This window comes from Channa argus, chromosome 12 (genome assembly GCF_033026475.1).
Source record: "Channa argus isolate prfri chromosome 12, Channa argus male v1.0, whole genome shotgun sequence".
Taxonomy (NCBI): domain Eukaryota; kingdom Metazoa; phylum Chordata; class Actinopteri; order Anabantiformes; family Channidae; genus Channa; species Channa argus.
Window position 1 is genome coordinate 14,971,349 of NC_090208.1, and position 17,732 is coordinate 14,989,080.

General features: G+C 44.3%; 1 protein-coding gene across 6 annotated transcripts in view; it reads right to left on the reverse strand.

Moving 5' to 3' along the window:
• Window positions 1-15,904, reverse strand: part of pcdh7b (protocadherin 7b) — a 104,011-nt gene extending 88,107 nt beyond the window's left edge. For 5 of the 6 annotated variants that reach the window (XM_067524182.1, XM_067524181.1, XM_067524185.1 and 2 more), the window contains exon 1: window positions 11,937-15,904. In XM_067524182.1, coding sequence (XP_067380283.1) covers window positions 11,937-15,011 — 3,075 coding nt within the window. In that variant the 5' untranslated portion in view covers window positions 15,012-15,904. The remainder of the gene's footprint in view (window positions 1-11,936) is intronic. The other variant, XM_067524180.1, reaches the window with a different exon arrangement.
• Window positions 15,905-17,732: the final 1,828 nt, after the last annotated feature.

A 17,732-nucleotide genomic window follows, 5' to 3' on the forward strand; every position in this document is an offset into this window, starting at 1 on the left:
ATTTTTGACAGAAGCAACATGGCAGGATCACACAGCTATTTTTCATTCACACTCCTCTGCATTCGCACATGATTCCAAAGGTACCCAAGCCCCAAGGAAGCCTTCCAGCAAGCACTGTTTGCCAATTTTTCAAACCTTGTCACTCCCTTCTCGGTGTATCAGCTTGTGCTGCACAAAGGGCCTCCTCCTAGCGCTGTCGCTATTGGTGTTGTCATTGTGCCGACGCAAGGTAAACACGTGAGGCAGTATCGTCCTCACGCACCGCCCCCCACCCCCCCAACCGAATGATGCATCACACTCTGATCACACTGTAAAGCGATAAACATTACTGTGGGAGGGACAGTGAGTTCTTTTTTTCTTGCACCTGCATTTTGACAGCACGCAATATCCGTGTAGCATATTTCAGTGTGTAATGAAAAAACACATGAGAGCCTGAAAATGTAACTTGTGTGAATAAGCAAAAATGGCTTGAGCAACATATAAGCAGAGGATGTGCTTTGTCAGTTCTACAGTGGCAGTTTGAGGTAGAACTGGTTCCTTGGTAATCCACATCGGGTTTTTTTTTTTCTCTCACACCGTCTTCCTCAGCCTCAACCTTTTTACACCTCCTGGATGTTAATAAAAACAGCTGAGCCTCAGACACTGTCTCGCCTACAGCGAGCTAAGCCATGAAAAAAAAAAAACAGACCAGGCCACTGCAGGCAGGTACAATGTGGTGAGTAGCAAGTGTCAATGCAATTGATGCCTAAGGAACACGTCTCCCACATGCCAAGACACACATACCTACGCACTTTTTTTCTGCCTTGCTGTATCAAACACGCACACACACACACACACACAGAAGTACACACCATTCACTGCCCACAGTGTTCATTATGAGCTCTGACACAAAGTCTGCAGAGAGGCTGAGGCTAGTAATCAAACAGGAGCCACTGTGTGTTGCTGCACACACAGCCTGCCCCTGCTGCACATCAAAGTGGTGGATTTTGTACCTAAAGAATATTTTTTAAGGCTTCTACTGAGGACTAAGAATCCTACTAGTTTATACTGGTTGGGGATTGGAGCTAATAGCCTGAGATAGCGGTAGAAATGCAGGGGTTAATAGAGGTTAGAGGGCATTGTTGAGACATGCAAATACACAGAGCAAGCATGTCTGGGCAACAATTTACAATGAGGCAGAATCGTGCTGTGACACGGGCACTTTGTTAGGCCACTTGCGCGTTACGTTGAAGACAGACGGGCTTCCAGTCAGATTCGCAGACAAGTGCATACACAGTCCCACAAACACCCGTTTTTGGACATTCCTGCCATTCTTGTTTCTGGTTTGAAGCTGTTGGTGGATGAGTTGCCTGCATACCTCCTTAAGATGCTTGACACATACTTGGTCAATTACTCTATTCCTTAGGTATAGGCATTTCCTGTATTTATTCAACATTGCTCCCTTTTGATCCTTGACTCCAGCTCCTATAATCTGTCAGAATGAATTCATTGCTATTCAGTCGTCATGCTGCTCAGATATGGTATGAAATATAGAGGATTTGTTTTATCTGTCTTTATGATTCATGGCTATTTGATACTCTGGAATAGGTGAGAACGTTAGATTCCTATGTGGTGCATCACATCAATAACATTTTGCCCTTGTAAGGCATGTCTTTTCTCAAAAGGGGTAAATGTGTGACTCATATCTTTTATAATGCTTTTGTTTAGTCATATCAAGCTCATCCTTCTCTCCTGGCTTCAGAAACATGATGCATTGGGAAAAAAAAACAGTGTAGTCGGTTTTTTTCTCCATGTTAAGCACATTTCCCAGGCAGGAATAGATGGAGAAAACGGTTAACCACGGCTTTAGGAGGCGCAGAAATACTGGCCCTGTGTTAAAGAGCAAAGCATTGTTCAACCACTAATGTTCTCCCAGTGTTTAATTTGATCTCATGAATCAGGAACTCAAAGTGGGGAGGGCAGTAAATTATGAGTCTCTTGGGAGCTGTGACACAGTGAAGAGATGAGTTGTATAGCAACTGCTTGCCAACTTAGTGTTCAGGGAACGTGCACTTTGAAATGCTTCTCGTTTGCCCAGGTGGCTTTATCAAGAGAGTTTGGTGGAACATGACATTTGCACACCTCATCCAACTCTAGGCCAAAGCTGTTAGAAGACGCACCTTTTTTAATTTTTTTATGTGGGGAAGACATCTCCCCTCAGCTCTGTTTTTGGCAGTGATGTGTCTGAATTACTGGCTACAAGTGAGATGAGAGCTCAGTGAGAAGCTTAAAAAAAAAAAAAACTCCAGGCATATGGCCATGGAATAAGTTAAAGTGTTTGGGGGGGCAAGTGTGATGGAGGTATATTGCCATAGTAACAATGGATAGCCCACCAAGGATTCCTGAGCAAACACGGGCATACGGTTTGAACAGCGACTGAGGACCCTCCCCAGTATGCCTCCTTGTTCAAACAAAACCACGCTGGCACAGATAACGCTGGCATTTTAAACATAAATTACAAGGTCTCCAATTGTCATGTCATGTCCCCAGTTCGCTGAGAGACGAGGCTGCCTCGGCAAAGAAAAGCTCATTCAAAGAGATTCAATAGAGTGCACACAAATGCACACACCCCGACATAAATCTTGCAAATGTGCAGAGGAAGGAAAAGGGAGGCAAAAGTGGTTTGCATGTTAAGCACATTTGCGTAGACATCAAACGATCGCCCACAATTGGCTTCACAGGGGAAAGTAATCTGTGCTACTCAAACATTTGCTGCAGCATCCACAGAATTCTGATGGTGATTAAACGGGAAAAAAAAAAACCAGAAACTGTCTCCCATCTAAGTCCAGCCGGGGATCTCCACGACACACTCGTAAATGTCACACATGTAGGCACTTAGCTGCTTGTCAAAATCACTGTGAGCTCGCCTCACATCACCAGTTCATAAGAGCTCTTCACTGTGTGATAGGCTTCTTTTATGCACTCATGTTCCCAGCAGTTGGCCTCCTTACAGTGAAGTCTGTTATTAATATATCACTACAGACAGATTAAATGTGATGAATGTGACATTAAGTGAAGCTTATTAAGCAAAATCTGGGTTTAATAAAGTTGAGGTAAAAAAAAAAAAGTTGTATTTTTGTAGCTTTGTTTACCGTTTCTCTAATAATTTTAACGCCCCCAGACATGTCAGTTTGATTGATATCCTTGCCTTTCCCCCAATCCCAGACCTCATCAACCTGCAACCAAATAGCAACAAATATTACAAAATTCCCTATTTCCCCTGCCTCTGTGGGCTAGCTCCCCCTCAAGGCACTTCTCAACACTGAATCCACTCTGTAATTTACAATTGGCTATTGTGTCACAAGTGTTGCATTGGACCAACTCAAGGTAAATGAACCATGTCAAAGACCAGTCTTTCAGCCTTGATTACATCCCTCCATTTCTCCCGCTCTATAATTGCAGCAAACTGAGCGTAAGCCATGGCTCAGAAAATGTTATTATTGCGGCACCTGAGTTCATTCACTCATTCACAATCCAAAATGTCCGCCGCATTCCTTTCCAGGGGCCAGTTTGATTGACTATTTGTAGCTGTTACTCGGAACATTGTTGCCGGGAAGATCAGGGGAGAAATAAGAAGGAGGACTTCATCTCCTGAGATACTGTGAGAAAGAGGGAAAAAAAGTGAAACCAAAGCTTGATAATAAACAGGCTATAGGGCAAGGTGCCTCAAATCAATACCTGAAACCATATTAAATGTCTGGAGCTCCTCAATCCACAGTAGAATTTGTCTGACTAAAGCCAGCGTTATATTCATCTCCACTTTCTATTGCAGGGCAACAGGGGCAGGCCAATGGGAATATACAGCATATGAGGACTGGTGTCAGACTATATACAGTGGAGTTTGTTCTGGCAACATAATATAGAGCCCTACTATAGAACACAACTTTTCATCTTAACTACAGTTCAGTCTTGTGTTTCGCTTCATCTTGAGCTCATTTGATGTAAAGTTGTGTTTTATCCGACTTTATTCGTGCGTTTTCCAGAAAGGTTGTATTGTTCCAGTATAGCAGAGTAAATGTGCAACCAACAATTGTTCCCATTATGAATAAATCTGACATTAGTTATATTCTTTCCAATAGTTAATGGATAAAACGTCAGACAGCAGCAACACAGTGAAAAAAAAAGGTCCCGATTATTCAGTGGAGCCCAAGACAAAATAATTAAGTCTTTTTTTAGTCTGACCAACGGTGACATTTGAAGACTTGCAAATGTCTGCATATGTTTAAATATGCCAAAATGATCAATGTAAGAGTAAGCGAATAAGTAATCATCTATTTCAGGTCTAAATAATATTCTAATATTTCTAAGATAAAGTCATGGAAAATTCTTGCAGCATAAAACAAAAGGCGGATTTGTCTCAACTTCCAGTAAGTATCACTTTAATTCAGTTTATCCTCCGCTCCTTTTATGGATATCAGGAGGATTCTTTGTCCTCACTTGCTATAAAACATTAAATCAGTGGGAAGCAGATATATAACACACAAAAATACCAATAATGTTTCAGGAAAATTCAATAAATCAGTGTCTTATGCACAGTCGGTGCATATCTGTCATCATCTTCCTCACGGTGATCACAAACCATACCAAGGCTGTAACCTTATTCACACTTTAATTGAATCTTACATCAGTGTATGCGGCATACTAAGAGAGCGAGCAGGGGAAAGTACACACCAAGAAAGAGGCAAATTGAAAAATTAGCATTTACAAAAAAGGCTGGCTGGACTTCATATTTCAGTTGATTTGATAGCAGTTACCTTGCGAGGCCGCTCGTAACTCCGACTGCCCTGTGACCTTCATTCTTCAGGCAGGCAGGCAGACTCTTCCAGCCACTGACAAGATTTATCGGGCCTGGCTAATAGCCTGCTCTCTGCCAGGTAAAGCCTTATCGATGCGGGGGGCTCCTCCTGCCCCCGCCAGTGCTTTGCTAATGAAAATTTCTGCTGTTTTTTTGCACTCATCTACAGAGTTTAATACAGGCGGTACGTGAAAACTGAATAGGGCTAAAGCGCACATCTTAGTCCCAGCAGTGTCGAGCAAATAGCTCGGCTGGGGCGCAAAGGACCTCCCGGTGCCTTGCTCGAGGGCGCTTGTGATTGTTGACAGTCAAGAGAAGTTGCCACATCACAGGCCCACTCCAGCTTAGTGTGGGTTTTTAACAGGTGAGGATGAAGCATTGCCCCAGCCTTCAGGCTCCATCTGCCTCAGTATGCATGTGTGTAGAGACTGTATGTAATAACCAGACACACATACTAATATAATGAACTGCATTCCTTGGGTAAACACAGCAGCACAGGCACACACACACACACACACACACACACACACACACACACACACACAGGATATTGAAATCCTCTCAGGCGTGTCGCTGCGCACGTGTGCCTGGCGTGCAGAATGATAGAGAGGCTGAAGTGTGGAGGCCCCCGTTCGCTCTGCTTGCCAGCCCTCAAAGGATCCACAAAATCACACACACGCACACACACACACATTCATACTCTACACCCACACACTTTATCACACCCTTACACAGTCACACACGTATCAACACAGAGAGTGCACCAGTGGAGTACACATGCACAAAGTTTCACTCAGGTCCCCCCAGGCTTTGATGGATGGTTGGTGAGTGCTCTACCTCCTGTTTCATACACATATAATCTCATTTGGGGGGCACATGGTGGGAGCTGCACCAAAACAGGGCTAATAGAAGAAGTCAAGCTGTCCTATTCCTCCCCTTCTGGAGTCAAGTCGTATCCATTACACCCTGCTACTGGTTAGAACTAATGTATGTCGGTAGCCTGTTAATAAAAAACTATATCCTTTGGACAAAAAGACTTTGGATGCATTATTTATCCAGGACCATTTCTAATGTTTCTTACACAGTCAGGAGAGCTCAGTGCATCTTAATATTTTAGCAGTTTCTAAATACAAAAGACGAATTCAAAAAAGATAAGTATGTGGAAAGAGAAAAAAAAAAAACAACTAAGAATCAATGTGAACCTGAACCCAGGGTGAAGGTTGCACCTATTAAACGTGCTTCAACTTCACTGTTGAATTTGTTAACTTTTCCCCGTCAACACTTGTGTGGACACGCTCACCCACCCTTGTCTTCAGTCCAACATCTTTCTTCTGTGTGTCTGGTGGATTAGTCATCACATCAGTTAAAGCCTTTTTCTTGACCTGGTCAATAAACATGTTCACTTTGAGCAATGGAGATTTACAGTTAGGTGCCAGAGCTAAACAGGGAAGAAATTATGAATTGATCAGCTTTCACTGCTTTTATTTTCTTATAATTCTTCTTCTTCTTTTTTTTTTTTTCCGCACGAAGGCCGCATGTATCAGGGTGGCTGATGCCAAGGCTGGAGGGGTGGGAGTTATGGCAGCAACACAGACCCTGCTGGCGCTGCCCTTGACACACTGGAACTGATGAGCAACACTGACAGGGAGTAATTTGACTGACTCATCTTAATGTTTCCCTTATAGGGAGGGAGATTTAGAAATAGCACGTGAATTTACACTAAACACCAACTTTGCTCATCAGAGAATCTGGCAAGAAAGTCATAAACTGCCACCTGTTTGAATCAACATCTAGAGAACAAATGGCTTGTGACCTTTTCTGCTAAACGTGAAAAAAATCAAATTATGGGGCGAGTGACTCTGCCAGACATTTTTGCAATTTTGATGAGGTGCAGCGTCACAGTAAACAAAACACTTTTGTTTTGCCATTTAGGCTCACGGACAACAGGCTCTACGTCTGATGCCTGTTGTGATCCAGCTCACTGACAGAGAACTATTCCCCAGGCTTGTACAGCAGAACAACTAAGTGATGTTCCTTTTTAGTTGGTTCTAGCTTGGATAGAAGAGGACAGCTTGAGAAAAACACAACAAGGCTACCATAGCACATCATAGACCTTGGAGCCTTGTAAAAGTCAATTTACAGTACAAACTCCCCACTAACGATTGCTGTGAAAAACATGTCTGCAATGTGGTGAGTATGCAGTGATTGATAGTGCCACAGGAAAGGCAAATCTGCACATATGAATCGGCTTTATCCTGGTGAGCCCTATCTAATGCGATCGCTGCCGGGTATGAAATGAAATTCCATTTTCGATGACATCAAATTGAAAGAAGCGGTGAGAAGAAGGTGGCATCCTCGACACTGCCACTTACAATCAGCAGCGTGGAGAGCAATCACGGTGGCACACGGCTTACATTTCTTGTCTGTTCTCTCCCTCAACCAAACTCCCCCCTCGCTGTATTTCATCATATGAGATCGTGACAAATGTTGCTATCGAGTCCAGGGATATTTCTTACTTTCTTCCATTATGAGTATTTATTTGCATGTGAAGACATCTGAGCTCACCAGCACATTCACTCTATGTAGAGGGGGAAAAAAAGAAAAAGAAAGAAGGAAACAAAGCAGCACTTTCCATGGTTTCCCCTATAGGTAAAGAAAGTGAAATAAGCCTCAGTATTGCCATATTATGCAGAGTAATATATCAGAGAGCAGCTATAGCAATATCTCTCTGACTTTCTCTCACAGTCTGCACCATTTCTTCCCCGCGTATCAGGTAAGTCTAATCCTTAGATTAGTAATTGCCTTAGAGTGAATGCATTCAAATCACCAAACCAAATTATACCAGAAAATGCTGCCCACTGCAATTTCATGAGTATTACTGTGCTCTCTTACTCCTTCCATTTCTCTTTCAGAACATAAACAACAAAAGCCTGAGCAGCAATAGATTGAATTAAGCCGTAACCGATCCAAAACAATTTTGATAAAATTAGCCACGGTCTGCAGTACATAGCACCACGAAAAGGACAAGCACTAATAATAAAGTGACAATAAACAAATCGGCACATTGCACGTAATCTCATGTCTTAGTAAACACGAGATTTCCAGATTGTGTTTTTTTCTTCACCTTGTTTCACCCTTGGTGAAGCTGCTGCTTTATAGTTCATGTCTTGTTCTTGCGTGGTTTTGCAACTTGACCGTCCTAGAAAGAACCCACCTTGATTCCAATCTAATGAAAATAAAGAAAAGCTGTAGTGAAGCAGCAGCTACGTCTTTCTGCTTTCTCCTGACATGAGCTGACCCGAATCAGCAACAATGGGCAGGGCGGGGGATGTCCAAACATGTTAAAGCTCCTGTGGAACCTCTTATCAAGTAATTACCTTATTGAGCTCAATGAGTGACTGACTGCCTCACTCGTTTTACAGATAAAATCTCACAAGAGCCATCAAGGGACTTCGGAGCCAGCAAAACACAAGTGAGGGAATGAATGCTAAAGAAATAAATGCACAAAGGGCTGGAAAGTGAAGAAATGGTTTCTTAATTCTACGTACAGGCACAACTGAAGGGTCAGTGAGGCGCTTGTGGTTTTTGATCCAGTAGGTGTTTAGGAAGCTACATTTTGTAGGTTAAAACAAATGAGGCCAGAGGCAAAAGTAACGTATTTCCATATTGGTTTCCTCACGTGCCTGCAGCTTGAAGGGCAATCATATCCTATGTTTTGGCTATAAACACCATCCAGGTGACCTCAATTTGCATGGTGATATCGTTCGTCCCACGTGTGTGCGGCAGGGTGAGGAATAGCCCTATTCAAATCACATGCTTCATACTCAAGCTTGTGCAGTAGAGGTAGCATCTCAGGGAAGGCACAGGAGGAACAGCTGGCTCGAGCACAAGAGGTGAACCCCGCAGGGGTGGGTTAAGGGTAATGTCCAGTTACGCTTGCTGCATGAGCCCTGAAGCAAGATCACCTGGTACAAGTGTGCGGATCGAGGCTTTGCCTGCCCTGAGGGGGCTGCGCTGCGAGTCCACGGAACACAAGCTGCTGTGGCTCACCACTGATTAAAAGTGATCCACCTGGGCACAAGTGGTGCTTTGAAGTGCAATGATAAAACAAATGCTGATGGCTCGTGCTGATTCGGGGGCTACGTGATTTCATTTCTCTCTACATTATGGTTGGACAGTATTATTTCTTTATTTATTTTTGGCACTGGAAAGAACAGAAGCTGCTGCCAAAAGTAATAAAGTTAAGTGTTCTGTTAAGTGCATACACTACTCATCAGCCTTCAGATGCAAGGCTTGGACACGGCTATGTAGAGACCAGCTAGACCAAGTATAATGTTGTAGCCGCACGAGGAAAAAGACGGGGGAGAATATGAATTACACAAGCCGCAATCAATGGAGCTACAGGAAGAGATGAAATGTCAGCGCTGTTGCCCCTCCTGTTCAAGCCCTCAACAGCTGCTGGGTGACACGCTGGCTTCTCCCTCACTGTTAGCTCAACTTAATGACTGTTTAAATGTCTGATGGGCTAAAAAGAAAGGTTCTCCTCACTGATAAACTCCCTCAGTTGCCTGGTTACCTGCCTGAGCAGGTCGCCTGTGTGGTTATTGTAAGATTAGGTAGGCGAGGAGACAGGAGGATGGAACCCGAAACCTAGGAGTTTACAGTCAATGGCCAGCACTATTCTCTCTCCCTCCCTGTCTTTCTCCCTATCTTTCCACCCGGAGTCTCCTGTGAAACAGTAGGGCTCATTCTCCATACCACTAACAGGGCCGTCTTTCTTGTCCCTGTCTCTGTGTCTTCCCACAGATGGAGTGGTTAAGAAAAAAAAAAGTAGGGTTTGTGGCCATGGGCGTGTGTGTGTGTGATAACACACGTAAAAAAAAATCACTTGTCATCAATCTTAATCCAGTTCAACCTCATTTGTGGGCAAATGTCGTAAAAAGGTCATATTTGAATGTAGCAGTAATTATATAAATGTTCTTTTCTAAAAAAAGATACAAAACGTAAATATAAAAAGTATTTCCTCTGTCAAGTTGGGAGGATTCTATGTGTCCTTGAGTGGTTTATTCTGTCTTTAACTGCAGAGGCAACAGAATATTTTTAGATCCCTATAATAATAATAAAGAGCATGACCGCTTTACCATTTGAACTAATATAAAAGGTGGCTATTTATTGCCATAATTGCAGCACATGAACACACACCTTCTCTTCAATTAGCTCTCTTTTGCAGCCATTAAATTGTGCCCTTTTCACCCCAACTGAATGTATCAACAGCGTTTTACCGAGCCCATGGGATATAAAAGGCAATTTGAATACCTGTTAGCTATTGTATATTAAATACCAAGCTTGAATGATATGGCCAAGTAAGCCAACTGAACACTTTCTTTAATTAGAATTCAAGAAACCAAATCAAGTGCCTAAAATCACACGAAAAACTCGTTTCTCTTCTACTCTTTTGTGCAGCGTGGCGATTGCAGAATGAGTTCTGTCCAAGACACTGTATTCTAACAAATGCTCAGTCCATAGAAGTTACCGCAGCATTATTATAGAGAGTAAATATATAAATATATAAGTGCAGCATAGTGACACACAATACATGCTGCTGCCGCAACAGCAAATAGAGTGCCCTTTTAATTATGCAGGAGACATCCGAAAGCAACAGCACTCCTCACACTCTGGGAAGCAGCTCAGTGAATACACTGTATTAGAAGCTGTTAGAGACAGAGCAAGGGGAAGAGAAGGGGGGAGAAGCAAAAGGGGACTGAAATGATTTGAGAGGAGAAATAGAAGAGGGAAGGGAGATGGATATAGAGATGAGAGCGAAGATTAAAAAAGAAACCACTGTAAGGATAAAAAAGGCAAGGCAGAGAGCGTCATTGTAAGGGGTATAAAGTGGTGGGGGTTGAAAAAACGGAGAGTAAAAAAAAAAAAATCCAGCTGTATTCTGAGAGAGAACAGCACTTCAGAATTCTAAAGGAGTAGCTGCTGACACCAAGTAAAACAAAGATCAATAATTCATTAGACTGCCATATAAAACGCATAAAACTGTGTTCTTTTTTTTTTTCTTCCTGAAAACGCAAATCAGCCGACTTCATTATGTACTAACTTTGTTTTTCACTGCTGTTGCACCTAACAGTGCAAAAACAGCCCCAAAAAAGTATAAAGACGAGATGGATAAAAGCACACATTTCCTGGAATTTGATGTGGAATCACATCATGCCACCTACGCATTTTTTCCAGCACTGCAAATGGAAAAAAAATGTTTACTAAGAGGGGGAGGGAAAAAAAAGTCGGAAAGTAAAGAAGAGCTGGACAACAGTAAAAAGCAGGTAAAAATGACACACATTTATAAATGAGAAAAATGTCGAGAAGGACGGGAAATGTGGGATGGGATTTCAAAATGTGTCGTTCCTCGGGAAGGTCGACGAACTGATGCGTACCCCAAATGTAAAGAAGAATGATAATGTGACCTCATGACCAGATGTTCCTACCTCAAGCTCAGATTTCAAAACGGACTCACAAAGCTTACAAAGCCATGATTGTGCAGCTTTCAACCTCCATCTACAGTACCTTTCTCTCCTTCCTATTCTTTTTACTCCCCTTTTGCTCAAGAAAAAAAAAAGAAAGTAACCTTGTCAGAGATAGAGGGCAGGGCTTGACATGGCTAAGGGGAGTGCAGTCTGGCCCTGCTACGCTCCCCTCTGGGATAAAATAACTGCAAACCAAATCCTTATGTGAGCTGTCTCGAACACTGTGACACCCATTTGCCAAGGTTAGTAGTTGTGACACCCCTGACAGTAAAAGCAGCCTCAACATATGACGTGAAAAAAGTTAAAAAGTTGGTTGAGCGGCAACGATGCACATTGCTCAGCTAATGTAAACCTTTTTCTTCCCCTTTCAATATTACATGTGAATGGCACTCCAAACCAAAACAGATCAATACCACTAACTTGACACACATTAGCACCATAAAGGCAACAAGACTACTGAGACTAGCCCTGTCACAAAGCATTATGGTAGAGCGAACACTAAGAGGAAGAAACACAAGACATTTAAGAGTAGTGGAGGGGGAACAAAAGAACACGGAGATGTGTCTTCGTACCTGTTTGTTGTACTTGTTGATAGTTTGACTGCTGTATTCAGAGCAGTGGTCAGATCCAAGGGAAATGTTATCTCCGGTACCAACGAACGTATTGGCAGGGGGCAGATCCTGAACTGCCTGGTGCTTTTTTCCAGCTGTTGGCGACTGCGGGTGAAGCTGAACAGTAGGCAGCGGTGAACTGGACTTGTAGTGCCGGGCCAGATCTGGGCTCCCCGGCCCTCCGTTGACTGAACGGTAGCGGCCCATGCCTGGACTGTCTGACAGCTTCTCGTTGACGCCGTCGTAGCGCTGCCCGTTGGGTTTTGAGGCCTCTACCGTGACAATGCTGCTATAGAGTGGCTGTTTAGACTTCTGTTTCTTCTTGTCTTTCTTGGGCTTCTTAGATTTGTCATGCTGCGGTGGTGTGAAGAAGTCCTCGTGATCCTTCTTGCCGGCCTCGTAGCCATTCTTGTTTTTTGGGCGGCAGTAACGTGCCATTACAACAACAAGAATAATGAGGATGACTGTCATGATGCCTGAAACTACTCCAATTACAATGCTTAACCGCTGTTTGCTTAGATCATAGTTGGGATCACCGGCAATGTTGGTGTTGAGAGATGTGCTCAGGCTCTTAGCCACCTGGGTCTCTACAACAGTGGAGTTGGAAACGGTCTCATTAACATACACATGAACCAGCGTGGTGGTGCTCTGTGAAGGCTGCCCACTGTCATTCACTTGGACCACCAGTCTGTGGAGCCCATAATGCTTCTGCTCCAGCTTTCCCACTAGTGAAATGACCCCAGTGGCCCCATCAATCTCAAACAGCTTGAAGGGGTTTCCCCCAATGATGCTGTAGTTCAGGTCTGCATTGATGCCGGTGTCACTATCAGTGGCTATGACAGTCCTCACTACCGTTCTGATGTTACTTGAGGGAGGAAGGAGGGTGTAGGAGCTGTTTATGGGGAAAGTCACCGTTGGCGGGTTGTCATTTTCATCCATGACAAAGAGTGAAACTGTAGCAGTGGCCGATCTGGGCGGATCACCGCCGTCCACAGCTTTGACGCGGAACGAGTATGTCGTTTTCTGCTCTCGGTCAAAAGACAGGGTGGAGAAAATGGTCCCGGTGTCATTCTCAATAGAAAAGATGTCTTCCTCTTCTTCGATGAAAAGGCTCATCTGTGCATTTTGGCCTTTATCTGCATCAATGACTGTAACCATGCCAACTGGGCTATTTGGCTCAAGATTTTCTTTAACATAGAAGGTGAACACATCCTGCATGAACTTTGGTTCATTGTCATTCTTATCGGCCACAAGGACGACCACTGTTGCAGAGCCCTGAAGGGTGTTTATGCCCTTATCTTTGGCTATCACTTTGAATTCGTAGCGCTCCGTTTGCTCTCTATCCAGAATGGTGTTTACTCGGATGTCTCCACTGTCTGCATCGATAGAGAAAATCCCATTTACTGATGAGTCAAGGGAGTAGGCTATTTCAGCATTCTTCCCGCTATCTGCGTCGATGGCCGCCACTGTTGTCACCCTCTCGCCAGGGGCATTGTTTTCTGGAAACGACACCTCTACTACATTCTGGCTGAAGATAGGAGGGTTGTCGTTAGTGTCACCCACTTTGACGATAAGAGAGTTATTACTTGCCAGACTGGGGCTTCCCGAGTCCACAGCTACTATGACTACATTGTATTCCTGTGTGGCCTCGTAGTCCAGCGGTGCAGACGTGTGGAGGAAATACTTCTTTTTGTTCTGCTCACCCTCCATTTCACTGGCTGGTTTGAGCTGAAAGGGCACATCCCCCACTACTGTGCAGGTCACTATGCCATTTTCTCCCTGATCACGATCTGATACCTGGACTAAGGCGATGGGTGTGTCCACCACCACGTCCTCAGCCACGTTGGCTATCCCATCTTTTAAGAAAATGCGTCCGATTTTGCGTATCTCTATAGCAGGAACATTGTCATTCTCATCCTTGATGTTCAACACCACAGTGGCCTTGTCCATTTTGGGCGGCTGGCCTCGGTCACGGGCCATTACCGTGAACCTCAGTTGGCTCACTTCTTCGCGGTCAATGCGGTGCAACACACTCAGCCACCCTGTGCTCTCATCCAACCTCAGCAGCCTCCGTACTGACTCTGTGGCTGCCCCAAACACATACTCTATTTGACCGTTCACCCCCACGTCTGCATCAGCTGCTTTGAGCTGTAGTATGGGGGCACCAGGGGAGCTGTTTTCAGGTAGGTCAGCCTCATACACACTCTTCTCAAACCGAGGGCTGTTGTCATTCACATCAGTGATCATCACCCTCAGTATAGCCTGAGAGGAGCGAGGGGGATCTCCTCCATCCCTAACACGCAATGTGAGCTCATAGGAGTCTCTCTGTTCCCTATCAAGGGCCCCTTTAATGATGAGTTGGGGCTGCTTCTCTCCATCGGTGGTGTCAGCAACTTGCAGTTCAAAGACGCTGCTCCTGCTCGCGCCTTCCTCAAATCTCCTCTTCCCAGAGTATGAATCCCCAGAAGAGCCCATACGCCTTGAGTTCTCCCCATTGTCCTGGATGAGCTCGTATCTCTCTATTCCATTTCTGCCAAAATCCCTGTCTGTGGCTGTGGGCAGCAGATAAAGCGTTCCGATGGGTCTGTTTTCCTCCACAGACAGTGTCAGAACAGGAGAGGGGAAAGACGGAGTGTTGTCATTTATATCTAATATAATGACTTTACCCTCAAAGAGGTCGACCCAGCTCTGGGCTGGTCCAATGACTGACACTTCAAAATCTATAAAGCACTCGTTTTCATCAAATATCATTTGGCACTGCTGTAATTTCTCACGGTCTATCCGTCTCTCGTTGGTGGTGAGCTCACCTGTTATGTTGTCTATTTTGAAAAAATCTGAGCCTGATTCTAGCGTGAATGTCACCTCACCGGACCCGGCAACAATGCCCAGGTCGGCGGCTACGTTCCCCACTCTGATATCGGCGGGTCCTTCCTCAGCCAAACGGTACCGGAGCACTTGCTTGGCAGCGGGCTGATGCACAAGCTGCAGGATGAGCATGCAATAGTACAAATAGTCCACTGCACCAGTAGTCCTCATTGTTCCGCCTTTTAAAAAAATGTCCAGTTAGATATGAGAAAAATAAAGTCAAAAAAATGATTTAATCACTCATGGAAAGTCCGAATTTGGAAAAGGAATATAGTTATTCATTTAGAGCCTCGACTTCGGAATGTGTGAGACTTCATCCTCCGGACCACTTTCTACATCGCTGCTGCTGCTGCTGCTGCTGCTGCTGCTGCAGTGCACGGGCTTTGCTCTCTTTTCTGCTTTTCCTCCTCCGGCTGTGAGTGTTAGTTGTTTTTTTTCCCCCCTTGTTTTAGTACAAAAAAACAATGGTATGAAAAACACACTAAAGAGGTTCCGTGTGCACTTATGTGAATTTTATGCGCTGAAAGCCAAAATGTTACAGTCTGAGCATCATATCAGCAAAAGAAAAGTCCATATGCGCCGTTTTACTCACAGTTCGTGGTTAGAATCTCCAGGGTTGCAATATTCCTCTGCCTGATGATATGTCCACATATGTCAGAGGATCATTCAAATGCCCGCGCAGTTTCCAAACTCATCACCCAGCGAGTCTTTTGACAGCGTGTCAACTCTCCGGTTTCAGGGATGTGAATGTGAAGCAAATCCCCTGTCCGGTTGCCTAATCTGATCTCTTCCTCTATAAGTCACTTGCAACCGGCAGAGAGTAGCCTGTAGTTTTCTGTCCTCCTGAGAGCCAACTCCACAATGCAGCACCTGGTGAGAATTCGGGGTCGTGTTACCAAAAAAAAAAACAAAAAACAACCCAAACGCACATTAGGTTAAAAGCGCAATTCCGACGAGACTTTAGGAAACGCTGATTGAATTCCTCAGTGTGTCCTGTATTTTCAGCCTGTTCCCTCACCTGCAGACGCGCCGCATGTCTTGGCAGCCCCTATCTGCAGCACTGTGAGAGGGATTCACAAATGATATTGCAGTCCCTCTCTCTCTCTCTCTCTCTCTTTCCCTCTCTCTCTCCCTCTCTCTCTCTCGCCCCTTCCTTCTCTCCACCTCCCTCTGGTGTCTTCTCCCCCAGCAGCGCACGTAAACAGAGTCGGACTTTGGTCTTGATCGCTGGGTCCAGAATTCATCAGACAATATTTGCAGAAAACGGACAGTTGAGGGGGATAATTTAAAACGATAGTTTTCACCAGTATTTTGTCGAGACGTGGCGCGGCACTTTTCGGATGCTTCATATGAATGTGTAATGTGTACCATAGGACGAGATGTCCTAAAATCCATTTTAATTTCTACATTATAACTTGTCCTTTATAGTAACGTTGTTACGTTTTGTAGGCTGTTGTGCGGGGCTGTTGGTTTTGCGTCAAGAGATTCCTTGTGCGACAAGCAAATGTAAATAACTTTTACACGCTTTAAGGCTGACACAAGTTAGGCATTTTTCAGTATAATATGAAAGAAGCTATTTCAAATGCCTCCCCAGCAGTCGGAAGGCACAGCCGCTGCAGGACAGGCGAGACGGGACGGGTCTGGCCGTGTGCGCAATGCTGTGGTTTCCCTGTGGTTACTAATATGAATGCGTGTGGTCGCCAGTGGCTGTGCTGTACGGCGCAGCGGGCTCGCTTTCCTTCGCCTGTAAGCAGCTCACTCCACTCATCATCCAAGAATATGAGATTGCGGCTGTGTATTCATGAGTGTACAAAGAAGGAAAGACAGAAATCCCTTCCTCGCATGACCACTTAAGGACGATCTGAGCAAGGGTTTCTTTTGCGGCCACTGCGCAAACCAAACTCCCAGTGCGAGATTAGTGTGCGCGCTGTGTGTGTTCTACCACAGCTGCCATCCAAGTGCTTGTGATGGGTACACTGCTGAACAAACACACGATGCTGACGGGCGTCCTGCCCGGCATCATGCCTACATTCTTTCAGAGGTGGTCTCTGTCAATAGATACATTTTGGCGCTTGCGTGTAATAATGCAATATGTGAATTTCCTCTGTACAAGTACAAAAAAAAAATAATAATTATTTCTGGGTTTCGTGCTTTAATGCGCGCGTGTGTGAGGATTTCCTCTTGTAACTTGGAATTGGGGATGCTCTCCTGTTTTAATAACAGAGACAGTTCGCGGCTGGTTGTGTGTGTGTGCATGTGTGTGTGTGAGAGAGAGAAGGACTGATTCGGGGATCCTGAGATAGAGGGAGGGAGGAGAAAAGGCAAAGAGACAGCCAGTCTCAGCAGCTGCATCTTTCTCAGACGGCTGTCTGAATTCCAACAGTGGCTTCAACCTTGCTTACTAGCGCCCTCTATCGCTGCGTAAAAATCAAACCCACACAAACGACAGTGGTTGGAATGCAGCAAAGATGGGATAAAGCCAATCATGTAAAACACGCACTGAAGACAGCAGGATGTGTTGTTTTCATCCTTTAGTTGATTCATTTCCACACTGTAAACAACAGCAGTTGAACATAGATTTGTTAGTAAGTAAGTAGTTATAACAATCCCTACATATGACTCAGGAGGTGGATATGAATATAGACAGATTTAATCAACACAGATGGAAATCATTTTTCATCATAAGCATGTCTGCTGTGAATTAAAAGGCTTTCCTCAGAATAATAAATGTTTTGTTAAGTAATTGTTTTGCAGTTTAATTATTGTATATGGTATCATTGATGCAGCATAAAACAAGTTTAAAATATACACTGTAACAATGTATCTGGTTCAGGTCAATGTTGATGATAGTAATTTACTTAGTAGTTACCTAACATTAAAGGACAGGTTCAC